Source organism: Suricata suricatta, chromosome 10 (genome assembly GCF_006229205.1).
Source record: "Suricata suricatta isolate VVHF042 chromosome 10, meerkat_22Aug2017_6uvM2_HiC, whole genome shotgun sequence".
In the NCBI taxonomy this organism is placed as follows: Eukaryota; Metazoa; Chordata; class Mammalia; order Carnivora; family Herpestidae; genus Suricata; species Suricata suricatta.
The window spans coordinates 80,736,191-80,752,522 of NC_043709.1; the positions used below are offsets into that span (position 1 = coordinate 80,736,191).

At 35.8% G+C, this 16,332-nt stretch overlaps 1 protein-coding gene across 2 annotated transcripts in view; it reads left to right on the forward strand.

Moving 5' to 3' along the window:
• The window catches only part of LMNTD1 (lamin tail domain containing 1), a 147,658-nt gene that overhangs the window by 106,562 nt on the left and 24,764 nt on the right, over positions 1-16,332 (forward strand). For both annotated transcript variants that reach the window (XM_029955825.1, XM_029955826.1), the window contains one exon: positions 1,996-2,194. In XM_029955825.1, coding sequence (XP_029811685.1) covers positions 1,996-2,194 — 199 coding nt within the window. The remainder of the gene's footprint in view (positions 1-1,995; positions 2,195-16,332) is intronic.

Genomic DNA, 16,332 nt, shown 5'->3' on the forward strand with positions numbered 1-16,332 from the left:
TTTTTTTTTTACAAACACCTCCTAAGATCACACTGACCTTTAGCTGTGACCAAAACCCACATACTCAAAAGTGAAAATACCAACTTTACATCTAGGGAGGAAATATTTGTCCTTCTTTGTCACTGTATTATCCTGGTATATGTTCCATATTTGGATTAAACGGTGGAAGGGGCACCTGGGTGGCTCAGTCAGTTAAGCATTTGACTTCAGCTCGGGTCATGATCTCACAGTTCATGAGTTCAAGTCTCCTGTTGGGCTCTGTGCTGACAGCTCAGAGCCTGGAGCCTACCTCGAGTTATGTGTCTCCCTCTATCTCTGCCCCTCCCCTGTTCATGCTTCCCTCTCTCTCTTTTTCTTTCTCTCTCTTTCAAAAACGAATAAACATTAAACAAATGGAATATTTTAAAAAACTGTGCAAGCTCTTAGTATTAGGGGAAAAAACGAAATATAGTGGTTTTCCCTTGCAAGATGAGACTTGAGCTGAGATGTAGTCTTTTCCTTCAGTTACCGAAGAGTCAGCTTCTGTAGATAGATACCTGGGTTCCTTTCCATCTGTTCCTCTAGATTAAGTAACAACTAAGTCTAAACTTAATCTATCTTCCTTCTTTTTAGAATACAAAGATAAAATATAATCTGCCTCAATGAAATTTAATGATTAAGTAAATACTCAACTTGACTGGAAATGAACTAATTTAATTCCAAATATTGCTTCTAGACAAAAATACTTTCAAGAATCTTTTTTAGGAACTATGTGTTTACTCCCTTCCATCTGTCATCTTGTTTTGGTTTTCTTAAAGATACAAGAATATAAAGCAAACTCCAGATTGCCTTAATCTTTTGATGATTTTGGATGCAGTGTCACATTAACCAAAGTCCCTGAACTACAATAATTGCTATCACTTGCTGAATACTTGCTAAACACTAGACACTGTGCTAGACAGTTGTCTGCATTTTCTTCAATCCTAACATTGCCTTACACAAAGTCGTATAGTTGATGTTCAGGAGAATGGAGAATTAAAAAGGTTGACTCCGTTGGCTTACTAAGTGGCAGAGCTGGGACACAATTGCATGTCTGTGTAAATTCAAGACATGTTGTCTATCTATTTTATCATGATTCCTCTCTAAAGCGTTACTCTCTCTTTGCAGACACATGATTAGGTTTATTCAACATAGTTCTTTCCATGCAAAATTATAATTTTAAAAGAGCAAATTTCCAAAAGGATTCTAGAGTCTGATTAAGCATTACTTTATCTTTCTAATAAAGAATTTTAGTTGATTAATGGAAATTTATGTCTTTACCTGGCAAAATCACTAATCATTGGTTGGAAGGGTTCATTTGACGCTTTAACTTATGTGTAATAATTTGAAGAGGATGGCTAATATGAAATGAAATAAAGTTTTGTTTATATATAACATATCCAAATTTGAGAAACTCAAATGTTTTACCTCCCCAAAAGCTTATGATGCTTCTAGTACAACTAAATAATCAGTTAAATAAAAGTCATTACACTAATGATATTATTGATAACTAAAAAAATTTTTTTTCTTCTAATGTTTTATTTATTGTTGAGAGAAAGGGACAGCATGAGCAGGGGAGAGTCAGAGAGAGAGGGAGACAGAATCCAAAACAGGCTTCAGGCTCTGGGCTAACTGTCAGCACAGAGCCTGACATGGGGCTCAAACCCATGAACCATGAGATCATGACCTGAGCTGAAGCCAGATGCTCAACAGACTGAGCCTCCCAGGCGTTCCATATTATTGATAATTTAAGATTACTGAAATAATTTCTAGGAATTATGTGTTCCTAAAAATAACACATTTTATAGAATTTGTTTTAAAGCTTTTAATTATCCTCATTAAGTTTGACGGTGACGGTAAAATGTATAAAGAATATAATTTTGTAGAAGCAAAGAATAAAGATAATGAATTTGGTTTCCTTTAATGCCCATTTATTTATTTCTCTGTTTCTTTCCTTTTTGATTGATTCTTTGAAAGGAGCCAACAGCTTCATAATGACAAAGGAACAGTCTCTGTCAGTCCTTGCTCCTGAGACAGCTGTAGCTGGAGAAGGAGAAGATTACTTCCTATCTTTGTTTGGTGCTTCAAATAAATTTGCTGCACACTCATTCCAGCCAGAGAAAACCTGGGAGCACTTTTCCATGATTCTTGAAGATATGAGCCAATCTAGATCCAGGTACATATTCTATTTGAACTATTTAATATCTTCTCTTGGGATAGAAGCTACTTTATTTCCGTATAAAATTTTATTTCTTTTTTTAATGTTTATTTATTTTTGAGAGAGAGAGAGACAGAAGGAGTACAAGCAGGAAGGGGCAGAGGAGAGAGGGAAACACAGGCTCCAGGCTCTGAACTGTCAGCACAGAGATCAATGTAGAGCTTGAACTCACGAACCATGAGGTCATGATCTGAGTTGAAGTTTGATGCTTAACCAACTGAGCTGCTCAGGTGCCCCAGAAAATATTATTTATAATCTGTTGTTACATCCATGATTTTATCTAAAACCCTAAGCAGTTCATTGAAATGCAGCTGTTTCATGTTCTGAACAATGATAAGAAATCAATATAACTTTTTAGGGAATTAAAAAAGGTGCTGATTTTTCAAAGATGCCAGAGAAAATACATTATAGAATCCCTACAAATAAAATCAAGTTTATTTCTTATTATTGGAAAATCATTCAGATGGATTTAGTATCTTTTTTTCTCTTCCACTAGCCTCTTGAGTTCAAGATGTAAGGAGAAAGGAGGACTTATAATTGATACATTTTTATGGTTGTTGGAATTTATGGCAAAAAGATTATCAGGAAAAAGGTTGATATTAGAACTAAAATAAAAGAACAGACTCGTCTATACATTTACTTAACTCTGATATTCTTGTCGCTTTAACAAAAGATTGAATTATGAATTATTAGTAATAAACACATGTTGACAGAGGGTGTCAGAAGTCTAAAAGAAGTTATTAGCCAAGTTTGAAGATCAGACCATTTCCCCCTTAGGTCACATTTCCTAAAATCACCCACTATTATCATTCGACTGTAGTGAATACTTGTGTTCTCTCAACCATCCAAAAATACTTCATCAAATCATTCATTCAGTATCTATCTACCATGTTAAAAATGAAGACTAATTTGGGGCAAAAATTCAAAAAAGAACTTGTTAATATGGTTTTAAGAGCTTTCACTCGGGTATATCAGAGAGGATCTGCAGGTATAAAGATTGAGAGAGAGGCAAATAATGTATCAAGGCATTTAGAGGAGAACTTTCTCCCAGCCAAGGATGATATAGGAAGATTTTGTGAAGAAGATATCATTTAGAATTATCTTGGAAAGATAGGGGCACCTGAGTGGCTCTGTTGGTTAAGCCTCCGACTTCGGCTCAGGTCAGATCTCATGTTCATGGGTTCGAGCCCCGTGTCAGACTCTGTGCTGACAGCTAGTTCAGAGCCTGGAGCCTGCTTCTGGTTCTGTGTCTCTGCTCTCTGCCCCTCCCCCCTCATGCTCTGTCTCTCTCTGTATCAAAAAATAAATAAAACATTTTTTAAAAAGGTTTTTAGAATTATCTTGGAAAGATAAGTAAATTTGGGGTATGCAAATTTGGAGTCATTGAGAACACTCTAGATCACTTGTCTGCAACCCTACCTACACAACTGAATCATCTGAGGAGTTTTCAATGCTCTGACCCTATCCTAGACTGAGTCAAATTTCCTAATGATAGAATAGATCATGGTATTTTCTTTAACTCCATTATAATTCTAACACACAGCCAAAGTTGAAAACCACTATCTTAGAGCAAGTGAACAGCATAAACAAAGTGAAGGAGGGAGAAAAAGCTAGGATCTAGGAGATATAAGGCATTTACAGCATTGCTCCACTAAGGAGTGTATCAATAGGGGCCAGCGTTGGGGAGTGAGCACAATGAGCCTTGAATACCAGGCTGAAGAATTTGATCTTCACAATGGGCAATGGGAAGCAATGGGAAAATTTCAAACAAAGGAGTAACAGGATCATGATTCAGAACATTTAATTGTAGCAATGAATATTATAAATGAATGTTGGAGTAACATATTGTCAAATGCTTTTTATTCATCTACTGAGATGATCATATTGCTTTCTTTCTCAATGTTAAAGCAATTCTATGCTCTTAAAATAAACCACATTTTATCACAATGTTAATCCTTTTAATATATTGTTGAATTTGATTGGCTAAAATTTTGTTTCAAATTTTTACATCTATGTTTGTGAAGAGTATTGATCTATAGTTTTCTTCTCCTTGTAATGGCTTCATCTGCTTTGGCATTAGGGTAAAACTTGCCTCAGGATGAATTGGGATATAGTTCCACCTCTTTCATTTTCTAGCTGAGTTTATATAGGAGTGATTTCTTCTTAAAAATTTTATAGGCTTCATCAGCAAATCATTATGGGCCTGAATTTTCTCTGTGCGAAGGTTTTTACCTACAAATCCTATTTCTTTAAGATAGGTACTAGAATATTGTGGTTATCTATTTCTTCTTGAGTAAACATATAGTTTGTGTCTTTCAAGAAATTGGTCCATTCATCTATGTGGTCAGATTTATTTTCATAAACTTGTTTATGATTTTCCCTTATTAGCATATTAGTATCTATAGAATCGGTAGTGATGTCACATTTCTTGTTGCGGATACTGGTCAATGTGTCACCTTTCTTTTTCCTCATCAATCTTGTCTGAGAGTTATCAGCTTAATGAACTTCTCAAAGAACCAGGATTTGGTTTCATTGGTTTTCTGTGTTGTTGGTTTTTTTTTTTCTGTTTCATTGATTTTTCTTTCTGATATATATTTACTGTCTTCTGCCTTTAGGTTTCATTTCCTTCTTTTAGTATCAAAAGGTGGAATCTGAGATCAAGTTGATACCTTTTCTTTTCTAATATAAGCATTTAGTAAATTTCCCTCTAAGTACAGCTTTAATGGCATCCCACAAATTTGAAATGTTGTATTTTCATTTATTTCAAAATACTTTCTAAGTTTTATTTAATTTCTTCTTTGATCTTTGTGTAATAAGAAGTGTAGTGTTTAGTTCTCAAATATTTTACAAATTTTCCAGTTCTAGTCATTTTCCAAATATGTCTTTTTTTAATCAATTTCTAATAAATTCTATAATGATCAAAGAACATACTTTGTATGACTTGAGTCCTTTTGAAGGCACTGAGATTTATTTTATAGCCAGTACATTGTTTATACTGGTAAATTTTCTGGGCACACTTACAAAGAATTTATATTCTGATGTTGCTGAGTAGAGTATATTATAAATGTTGATCAGGTCAAAGTTAGTTGATGGTATTCAATCTCCTGTCTTTCTGTTGAGGTCCTTTACCTATTAGGTTCTTGGCTTTTTTGCTCTTGAGATATATGAATTTCTAATATATTTTGGCAATTAAGCATTATTAAATATATAGTTTGCAAATGTCTTCTCATTCAAGGAGTTGCCTTTTCATTTTGTTAAGTATTTCCTTTGCTATGTAGAAGCATTCTAGTTTGATGTACTGTCACTTGTTTATATTTGGTTTTGTTGCCTTTGGTTTTGGTGTCATATCTAAGAAAGTATTGAGAAAACTAATATCAAGAATATTTTCCCCTTTTTTCTATGAGTTTTATGGTTTCAAGTTTTATATTTAAGTCTTTATGCCATTTTGAGTTGATTTTTTTGTGTATGGTATAACATAGGGGTCCTATTTCATTTTTTTACATGGGGATGTCCAGTCTTTCATCATTCATGGAAGAAACTATTCTTTCTCCATTGTGCAGCTTAGGCACTCTTGTGGAAGATCAATTGACCTTAATTTTTATGTATGGGTTTGTTGGGGGGCTTTCTGTTCTGTTCCATTGACCTACATGTGTGTTTTTATATCAATACCATATTGTTTAATTATGTTAGTTTTATAATATAATTTGAAGTCAGAAAACATAATATCTCGAGCTTTGTTCTTCCTGCTCGAGATTTCTTTCTCTATGTGAGGTCTTTTGTAGCTCCATATGAATTTTGAAACAGTTTTTTAAACTTTTGTAAAAAAAAAAAAAAAAGTCATTGGGATCTTGATAGAGATTCCATTTTACATTTAAAATTATTATCTGCGTATACTACACCTCCGTTGTTACCTTCCTTTCTCTCTTTAGAATAATCAGACTATATAGTTTCTCTAGGTAACATTACCTCATTTCTTTCTCCTCGCCTCCTACCATATTCTCTTTTGCTCTCTGAATTAAGCATTTTAGTCTTTCTGCCTGGTCAATGTTTGATTTCTCTTTCTCCCCAACCCTGTTATTTCTCTCTTTGATATGCTCTTCCATCAGCACATAGAAATTCCATAGGAAGATGAGAGAGAGAAAGGGGCTGAAGGAGTATGTGAACAAATTATAGCTGAGAACTTCCCAAATCTGGGAAAGGAAACAGACATTGAAATACAAGAGCACAGAGAAGGCACCTTAGATGTTACTTGAATCATTCTTTGGCACAACATATCATAGTGAAACTGGCAAAATATAAGGATATATAGAAAATTCTGAAAGCAGCTAGGGATAAAAGGGCCCTAACATACAAAGGGAGACCTGTCAGAGTAGTTGCAGACCTATCTACTGAAACTTGGCAGGCCAGGAAGGAATGGCAGGAAATCTTCAATGTGATGAACAGAAAAAATATGCAGCTAAGAATCCTTTGTCCAGAAAGCCTGTCATTCAGAATCGAAGAAGAAATAAAGGTTTTCCCAAATAAACAAAAATTGAAGGAATTCATAACCACTAAACTAGCCCTACAAGAAATCCTAAGGGGGACTCTATGAGGGAAAAGTTGCAAGGCACCAGAGACAACACTACAAGCATGAAACCTACAGAGAACACAATGACACTAAACCCATATTTTTCAATAATAACACTGAATATAAATGGACTAAATGCTCCAGTCAAATGACACACAGTATTAGAATGGATAAAAAACAAGATCCATCTATTTGCTGCCTACAGAAGACTCATTTTCTACCTGAAGACACCTTCAAATTGAAAGTGAGCGGGTGGAGAAATATCTATAATGCTACTGGAAGTCAAAAGAAAGCTGGAGTAGCCATAGTTATATCAGAAAAACTGGACTTTAAAACAAAGGCAGCAACAGGAGATGAAGAATCTCATTAAATAATAATTACAGGGTCTATCCATCAAAAAGAGCTAACAATTATAAATGTCCACGCACTGAATTCTGAATCACCCAAATACATAAAACAATCACAAACAGAAACAACCTTATTGATAAGAATGTGCTAATAGCAGGGGAGTTTAATACTCCACTTAGAGCAATGGATAGATCAACCAGACAGAAAATCACTAAGGAAACAATGGATCTGAACAACACATTGGAACAGATGGACTTGACAGATATATTTAGAACTCTACATCCTGAGGCTAGGGAATTTACTTTCTTCTGAAGTGCGTATGGCACATTCTCCATGATAGACCACATACTGGGTCGTAAAGCAGCCCTCAATAACTATAAAGGAATTGAGGTCATACCATGCACACTTTCAGATCACAGTGCTATGAAACTTGAGATCAATCACAGGAACAAGTCTGGAAAACCTCCAAAAACACGGAGGCTAAAGAACACCCTACTAAAGAATGAAGTGGCCAATCAGGCAATTAGAGAAGAAATTTAAAAATATATGGAAACAAACGAAAATGAAAATACAACAATACAAACTCTTTGGGATGCAGCAAAGGCAGTCCTAAGAGGAAAGTACATTGCAATCCAGGCCTATTTCAAGAAACTAGAAAAAGCACAAATACGAAGTCTAATAGCACACCTAAAAGAACTAGAAAGGGAGCAGCAAGAGCACCCTAAACCCAGCAGAAGAAGAGAAATAATAAAGATCAGGGCAAAAATAAACAATACAGAATCCAAAAAAAAAAAAAAGTTGAACAGATGAATGAAACCAAGAGTTGGTTTTTTGAAAAAATAAAGAAAATTGATAAACCTCTAGCCAGGCTTCTCAAAAAAGAAGAGAGAGCATCCAAATAGACAAAATCACGAATGAAAATGGATATATTGCAACCAATCCCTCAGAAATACAAGCAATTATCAGGGAATACTATGAAAAATTACATGCGAGCAAACTGGACAACCTAGAAGAAATGGACAAATTCCAAAACACACACACACTACCAAAATTCAAACGGGAAGAGATAGAAAATATGAACAGACCCATAACTAGTGGAGAATTAAATCAGTTATCAAAAGTCTCCCAACAAATAAGAGCTCTGGGCCAGATGGCTTATGTGGGGGATTCTACCAGACATTTAAATCAGAGTTAATACCCATTCTTCTCAAGCTATTCCAAAAAACAGAAATGGAAGGAAAACTTCCAGACTCATTCTACAAAGCCAGCCTCACTTTGATTACCAAACCAGACAGAGATGTAGCAAAAAAAAAAAAAAGAGAGAGAGAACTACAGTCCAATATCCTTGATGAATATGGATGCAAAAATTCTCAACAAGATACTTGCAAATCAAATTCAAGAGCATATAAAAAGAATTATCCACCATGATCAAGTGGGATTCTTTCCTGGATTACAGGACCGGTTCAGTATTTGCAAATCAATCAATGTGATACATCACATTAACAAAAGATAAAAAACTTTGATCCTGTTGATAGATGGAGAAAAAGCATTTGACAAACTACAGCATCCTTTCTTAATAAAGACTCTCGAGAAAGTTGGGATAGAAGGAACTTACATAAACATTATAAAAGCCATTTATGAAAAACCCACAGCTAATATCATCCTCAATGGAGGAAAAACTGAGAGCGTTCCTCCTGAGATCCCACGACAGGGATGTCTACTCTCACCACTGTTGTTTAACATAGTGCTGGAAGTCCTAGCCTCAGACAACAAAAGGAAATAAAAAGCATCAGAATTGGCAAAGTTGAAGTCAGACTTTCATTTTTTACAGATGACATACACTACATGGAAAACCTGACAGACTCCACCAAAAGCCTACTAGAACTGATCCAGAAATTTAGCAAAGTTTCAGGGTACAAAATCAACATACAGAAATTGCTTGCATTTTCAAACACCAATAATGAGGCAACAGAAAGAGAAATCAAGAAACGAATCCCACTCACAGCTGCATTAAAAAAAAAACCCATAAAATACCCAGGAATAAACCTAACCAAAGATGTAAAAGACCTGTATGCTGAAAACTATAGAAGACTTATGAAGGAAATTAAGACACAAAGAAATGGAAAAACATTCCATGCTCATGGATCAGAAGAATAAACACTGTTAAAATGTCATTATTACCCAAAGCAATTTACACTTTCAATGCAATCCCATCAAAGTTGCACCAGCATTCTTCTCAAAGCTAGAACAAACTATCCTCAAATTTGTATGGAACCACAAAAAAGCCCTGAATAGCCAAAGTAATATTGAAGAAGGAAACCAAAGCGGGAGGCATCACAATCCCAGACTTTAGCCTCTACTACAAAGCTGTCATCATCAAGACAGTATGGTATTGGCACAAAAACAGACACATAGACCAATAGAATAGAATAGAGAACCCAGAATTGGACTCACAAATGAGTGGCCAATTAATCCTTGACAAAGCAGGAAAGAGTATCCAGTGGAAAAAAGACAGCCTTTTCAACAGGTGGTGTTGGGAGAGCTAGACAGCAACATGTAGAAAAATGAAATTAGACCACTTTCTTACACAAAAATAAACTCAAAATGGATAAAAGATCTGAATGTGAGACAGGAAACCATCAAACCCCTTGAGGAGAAAGCAGGAAATAGCCTCCTAGACCTCAATCACAGCAATCTCCTCCTCAACACATCCCCTGAGGCAAGGGAATCAAGTACAAAAATGAACTAGTGCAAGGCAAAGGAAACAGTCCAGATAAAAAGCTTCTGCAAGGTGAAGGAAACAATAAAAAAAACTAACAGGCCACTGACAGAATGGGAAACGATAGTGGCAAATGGCATATCAGATAAAGGGCTAGTATCCAAAATACACAAGGAGCTCCCTGAATTCCATACACGAAAAATGAATAATCCAGTGAAGAAATGGGCAGAAGACCTAAATAGACACTTCTCTAAAGAGGACATCCAGATGACCAACAGGCACATGAAATGATGCTCAGCGTCACTCATCATAAGGGAAATATAAATCAAAACCACCTCACACCGGTCAGAGTCACTAAAATGAACAAATCAAGAGAATATAGATGCTGGCGAGGATGTGGAGAAATGGGCACCCCCCTACACTGTTGGTGGCAATGTAAACTGGTGCAGCCACTCTGGAAAACAGTGTGGAAGCTCCTCAAAGAACTATCAATAGAACTCCCTTATGACCCAGCAATAGCACTGCTAGGGATTTACCCAAGGGATACAGAAGTGCTGATGCATAGGAGCACATGGACTCAAATGTTCATGGTGGCACTTTCTACAATAGCCAAAACATGGCAAGAGCCTTAATGTCCATCACCTGATGAATGCATCAGGAAGATGTGGTATATATACACAATGGAGTACTATATGGCAATGAGGAAGAATGAAATCTGGCCATTTGTAGCAAAGTGGATGGACCTCGGGGATGTCATGCTAAGCGAAATAAGTCAGGCAGAGAAGTCAGGCAGATACCATATGTTTGCACTCATAGGTCTAACAGAAGAAACCTAAGTGACCTAAGGGAGAGGAAGGGAGAAAGAGAGCTGGGGAGAGTGAGGGACACAAATCATGAGAGACTACTGAATACTGAAAATGAACCATGGACTGAAGGGGGAGGGGGAGTGAGGGAAGGGGCTGATGGTCATGGTGGGGGGCACTTGTGGGGAGAAGCACTCGGTGTATTATGGAAATCAATTTGACAATAGACTATTGAATTTTAAAAAAAGAATGCTACCTTCCCACCCATTCTCATTCTCTACCCCTCCCTAGGCAGTTCTTTGTTCTATAAACCTAGAATCAGGATGGTAGTAAGCTGTGGACTGAGATGGGCCTCACCAAGATAATGAACTGAATCAAACTCCCTGAGTTTTCCCAAGTTTGTCTTTTAAAAACTCATGAGGTCTTAAATGCTTCACCCCTTCATCAGACCCCCCCATCTATAAACACAGGTGCCAACCTATATAGAGAAAATAAGCAGGTGTTTATTGGAAAAACTGATACTCTAAGGTAATTTCGGCAAACTTTAAAATTGTAGAAACCTTAATGTATATAAGTAGCATGAAGCTGTCAAGAATTCAAGAACTAGATAAATTAGGGCTTAAATAATGGAAGGTGGTTGTTTTTAAAAAGTTACATAGCCATATGTCTCTTCAGCCCTTTACTAATCAGTTCCATACAAAGACTCCTGACAGAATGATTGATACATGATTCTACACTCTCAGCAAATCATGACTTATAAGCAGAGGTCTGAAGTTACTTTTCTACTAAAGAAAAGTCGAAACCCTTATTGTAAAGAGAAAAGGATAACTACCAAAGGCTGTGTGCCAGCCTCGCCTCTGTGATTTTCTATGGACTGTGTGAGGTATTCTCCTATAGCTTTTGGCCTAATATCAAAAGGAAGACAAATGAAGTGATTAGCCCTGACATGGGTGATGTTATTTTTTCTTTCAACAAGCTAATTTATTCTATTTATGTGCATAAAATAAAATTAAGATCAATGAGTAAACAGTTCACTTAAATAATGAACAGTTTTTGAAGAGCAACTATGCATATTCCATTACATGTATGATAACAGAAAGACAACTGGGCTGTCCTAGGGTCTTACCTGTTTAAAAGCAAAACTCAAATAGCACTCATCTACGATGCAAAAAAAGCAAGTCTGAAAATCAAAAAGGCATCTTGTCAAGAAGTTAAAATATCTCAGAGAATTCAATAACAGTAGGGTCACATGACACAGAGGAATTCTAGGCAAAGAAGAACAAAATGTTAACAATTTAGTAAGAACCATATGTAATGCAAAAGAAAATATATGTTACTCAAGTTGCTCAAAGGTAAATTTCTACAAAAATGCCATTCTCATACAATGCAATGGGAGTATGAAATGAGACCACTATTTTTAAAGCAGTTTGGTAGTGTATGTTAAGATTTAATGGATGTTTACGTCCTCTGTTCTTACAACTACTCTTCTAGGAGAGGATACTCAAAGTGATAGCCTGACATTTGGAGCCATTTTCTCCTCAAATCAGTTGTTAATTTGAAACCAGCAGCTAAGAAGCTGAGAAGTTAATCATATATTGGCAGTCTCATAGGACTGGTGAATAAATATTGAGAGTCAGGGCCTATCAAGAAAGAGGACCACTGACAAACAACCTAGGCTCTCATTTGGAACTTTAAAGGGTCACCCAAGACTAAGAATTTATAAGGCATACAAAATAATAAAAGTTAACCAAAAACTAAGGTTAAAAATGGACACTAAAAACAGGCCTACGTGGTGCAGATATTATGGTTATATGACAGGGATTTGAAAGTAACAATGACTAAATATTCAAGGAATTAAATTACTAAATGTTTTATTAGTTTATTTTCTTATTAAATTGTCAAACGGAAATTATAGAAGTAAAAATTCCAATAAGAGAAATTACTATTTCAGAAATAAATAGGTTTAACAATATATTTGATGCAACACAAGAGAGAATTCTTGCTCTAAAGCATTCTCAGAAGAAAATACCCAGACTGAATTGCAAAGACCTTAGAAGTACAGAAACAAGCATACAATTAAAAAGATTTTTTAAAATTGAACTACTTGGTAACTGAAGTCCCTTAAGAGGAGGAGACACAGATTAAGACAGAACAGTATTAGTCAAAATACAACATAGAAGTTCCCAAACCTAATGAAAGACATCAAGCCACAGATGCAAGAGGCACTACCTACTCCCAGAAAGATAAAAAGCAGAAAAAAACCCCAACAAATCTCTGGGTACATTGTAGAAAAACTTCTAAAACACAGAAGACATAAGGAAAATTTTAGAGAAAAAAGACACTTACCTTCAAAGGAAAAACAAAAGATTGATAGTGGTTTATCATTAGAAAAATTGAAGACAACAGACAACAGAAAACAGAAGACTGGCAACATTTCTAGCATACAAGTTAAAACCTTATAAGAAGCATATATTAGTTTTCTATTGTTCCCATAACAAAGTATCACCAATATAGGAACTTAAAATGACATGAATAGTACTCATTTATTACTGCAAAGTTCTTCTTCCAAAAATATGTATTTAAATGCTATTGTAGAAATACTATTAACTCAATCATAACAATGTAAAAACAACCTTATAGAAGTGGAAAAAAAGAATATGAATAGACAATTCACAAAACAAAGCTGTGTGTCCAGTAAATAGCTTATTCAACTTCCCTATAATCAAGGGAAAACAAATTAAAATAACAATGAGATACCATTTTGTACCCATGACATAGAAAATATTTAAAAATTTGAAAATTTCAAGTGTTCGTAGGGATATGGGGAATAAGAATAGGGACTACCAAGACTTGCATGGGCAGTGGGTAAAGCATGCAATGGCGTAAATTGTCACAAGTCTTGTGGTAAATCCTGTGTGGCTGCAGTTTAAACAAAGCTAGAACGTAGGAAAAAAATTAACAAGGCTGACAGATTATGTATGGCATTGTTTCCATGCTATGAAGCTGGTGTTCTCTCTGGAAGTAAATGGTCAGATATTGAAGAGTTTACCTTTGTACAAATATTGATCTGGAAGCACAATTAAGACTAGTTAGGAGGGTACTAGACTGAAGAACCCAGTTAAGCCACAGTTATAATATCACACAGAGGTGATGGGAGCCTAATGAAGATAGCAGCAATAGGGATGGAGAAAAAGGGATGTATATAGGAGAATATAGGGATAGAATCAATAATATTTGGTCACAGATAAGGCAAGGTTAAGAGAGTGCAAAAAAAGTGGAAATTTCAGGCATAGGCAACAGAATTAAATGATGATGTAATTCTCTAGAATAAGTTTCCCACTCTTCCCAAATGAGGAGTTCAATTTGGGGAATGATGATTCAGAGGCACCTTCAGAGTCTGTGGTCAATTGTTTCTATGGGTTCTAAACTCAGCTAGAAAGTCTATACATATATATAAATCTTACTCATCCATAAAAAGGAATGAAACCATACCATTTGCAACAACATGAATAGACTTAGAGGGTATACTTCTAAATGAAATAAATAAGAGAAATACAAGTATCATATGACTTCACTTATTTGTGCAATTTAAAAAACAAAACAAACAGAGAAACCAGAAGCAGACTCATAGATAGTGAAAACAGACTGTTGGTTACCAGAGTGTCAAGGGCTTGGGGCTAGATGAAATAGGTGAAGGGGATTAAGAGCTACAAACTTTGAGTTATAAAATAAATCATGCTGATGTAATGTACAGAATAGAGAATATAGTCAATAATATTGTAATAACTTTGTATGGTGACAGATGGTAACTAGACTAATATGGGGATGATTTTGTAATGTGTAAAAATATTGAATCACTATGATGTACACCTGCAACTAAAAAGATATTGTATGTCACTTACACTTCAATAAAAATACTGTATTACATATTTGACAGTTGCTAAGAGAGTTCATCTTAACATGTTTTTCTCACAAGAAAAATATGTAACTGTGCATGGTGGTGGATGTTCACTAGTCCTGTGGCAGTCATTTTTCAATGTATGCAAATATCAAATCAATATGTTGTAAACCTGAAACTAATATAATGTTCAATTATATCTCAATAAAAAGTAAGTAACCACTCAACTTATCTCAATTTACCAACCAAGAGGATATTGGTCATCTTGGTCTAAGGCAGAAGTAGATGGTTGTGGATTGAGGAGTGAATAAAAGGGAAAGAATTACTGACATAGTCTTTCCAAAAGCTTAATTATAATAGCAGTATTAAGCGAAGATGGAGGAAGATTGGTGGTTTTTTTTAAGTGGTAGCTGTTTGGGGCGCCTGGGTGGCTCAGTCGGTTAAGCGTCCGGCTTCAGCTCAGGTCATGATCTCATGGTTTGTGGGTTCGAGCCCCACGTCAGGCTCTGTGCTGACAGCTAGCGCAGAACCTGGAGGCTTCTTCAGATTCTGTATCTCCCTCTCTCTCTGCCCCTTCCCTGCTTGCACTGTCTCTGTCCTTCAAAAAAAATAAATAAATAAAAACCATAAAAATAAAAAAATAACATGGTAGCTGTTTGAAGATACATATATATTTGGGGAGAAGGGGCAGTATGGAAAGAGAGTTTAGTATTAAAGGGCAAAAGGAGAATAACAAACGGACTGAGATGCTGACGCAGCAGGAGGAGGCTGTGAGCAGAGGGTTTCACTGTAAATGGGCAAAGGGCCCTCTTCCACTGTCACAAGCTGGGCCAGAACAGAGAAGAGGTAAAGTGGGTATGGGTGAATCGGCTTCTACGTGGAAAGCAGGAAAACAGACTTCTCTCTGATGGTCCCATTTTCTTAGTGAGATTATTTGCTGAGAGCAAGGATGGAGTATTTGTACATTATTGGAGGAATAACGGACCATGCTGGTTTAGCTCATGAAGAACACAACTGGCTAAGACACACACACACACACACACACACACACACACACTTGCACCCACGCACAAACACACACCTTGCTGCCAGTTACTAAGGGAATCATTAAGAGCCCACCTATGGTTGAAGGCCAGTTTATTCTGTGGCAGCAATTTATCCGTGTGTGTGTGCATATTTTCTAGCAGTAGTCAACCACCAGGCTTAAACAATTTGAATGTTTGCATCGAATCTCTTTGAAAATGTGTTAGTTGAGTAAGACAGAAGAACAAGTGCTAACATTTATTGAGTAATCATGGACACAGCAATCTCTCTAAATCTCAGTTTCCTTGTCTGTAAGATAGGACAAAAATAGTACTTGTCTCACTGGGTTGTTGTGAGAATTACATGAAATATTAGTGTCCCTCAATTTTTTTTACCATGACCTTCAGTAAGAGGATTAAATGAATATTTATGAGTTCACAATGCCTTTCCCAAAATATTTGGGGACTTGATGTGTTTCAAAATTCATAACTTTGAGGAAAGTAAAATGATGACAAGAACACATATTACATAATACCTAATCAGGGCTTAGAAAGTATCCAAAGTCAAACATTAATCTTTCCACAGCCAAACATAATTAATATTCACACAAACCACAAATGAAGCTATAAAGAGCCTCCCAAGAGTTTCAGGTCAGATTTTGCCACCAAAAGAATTCAGGTCAGATTTTTCTTCAAATGTATATTTTTGTCAAGTTTTTATTTAAACTCCAATTCATTT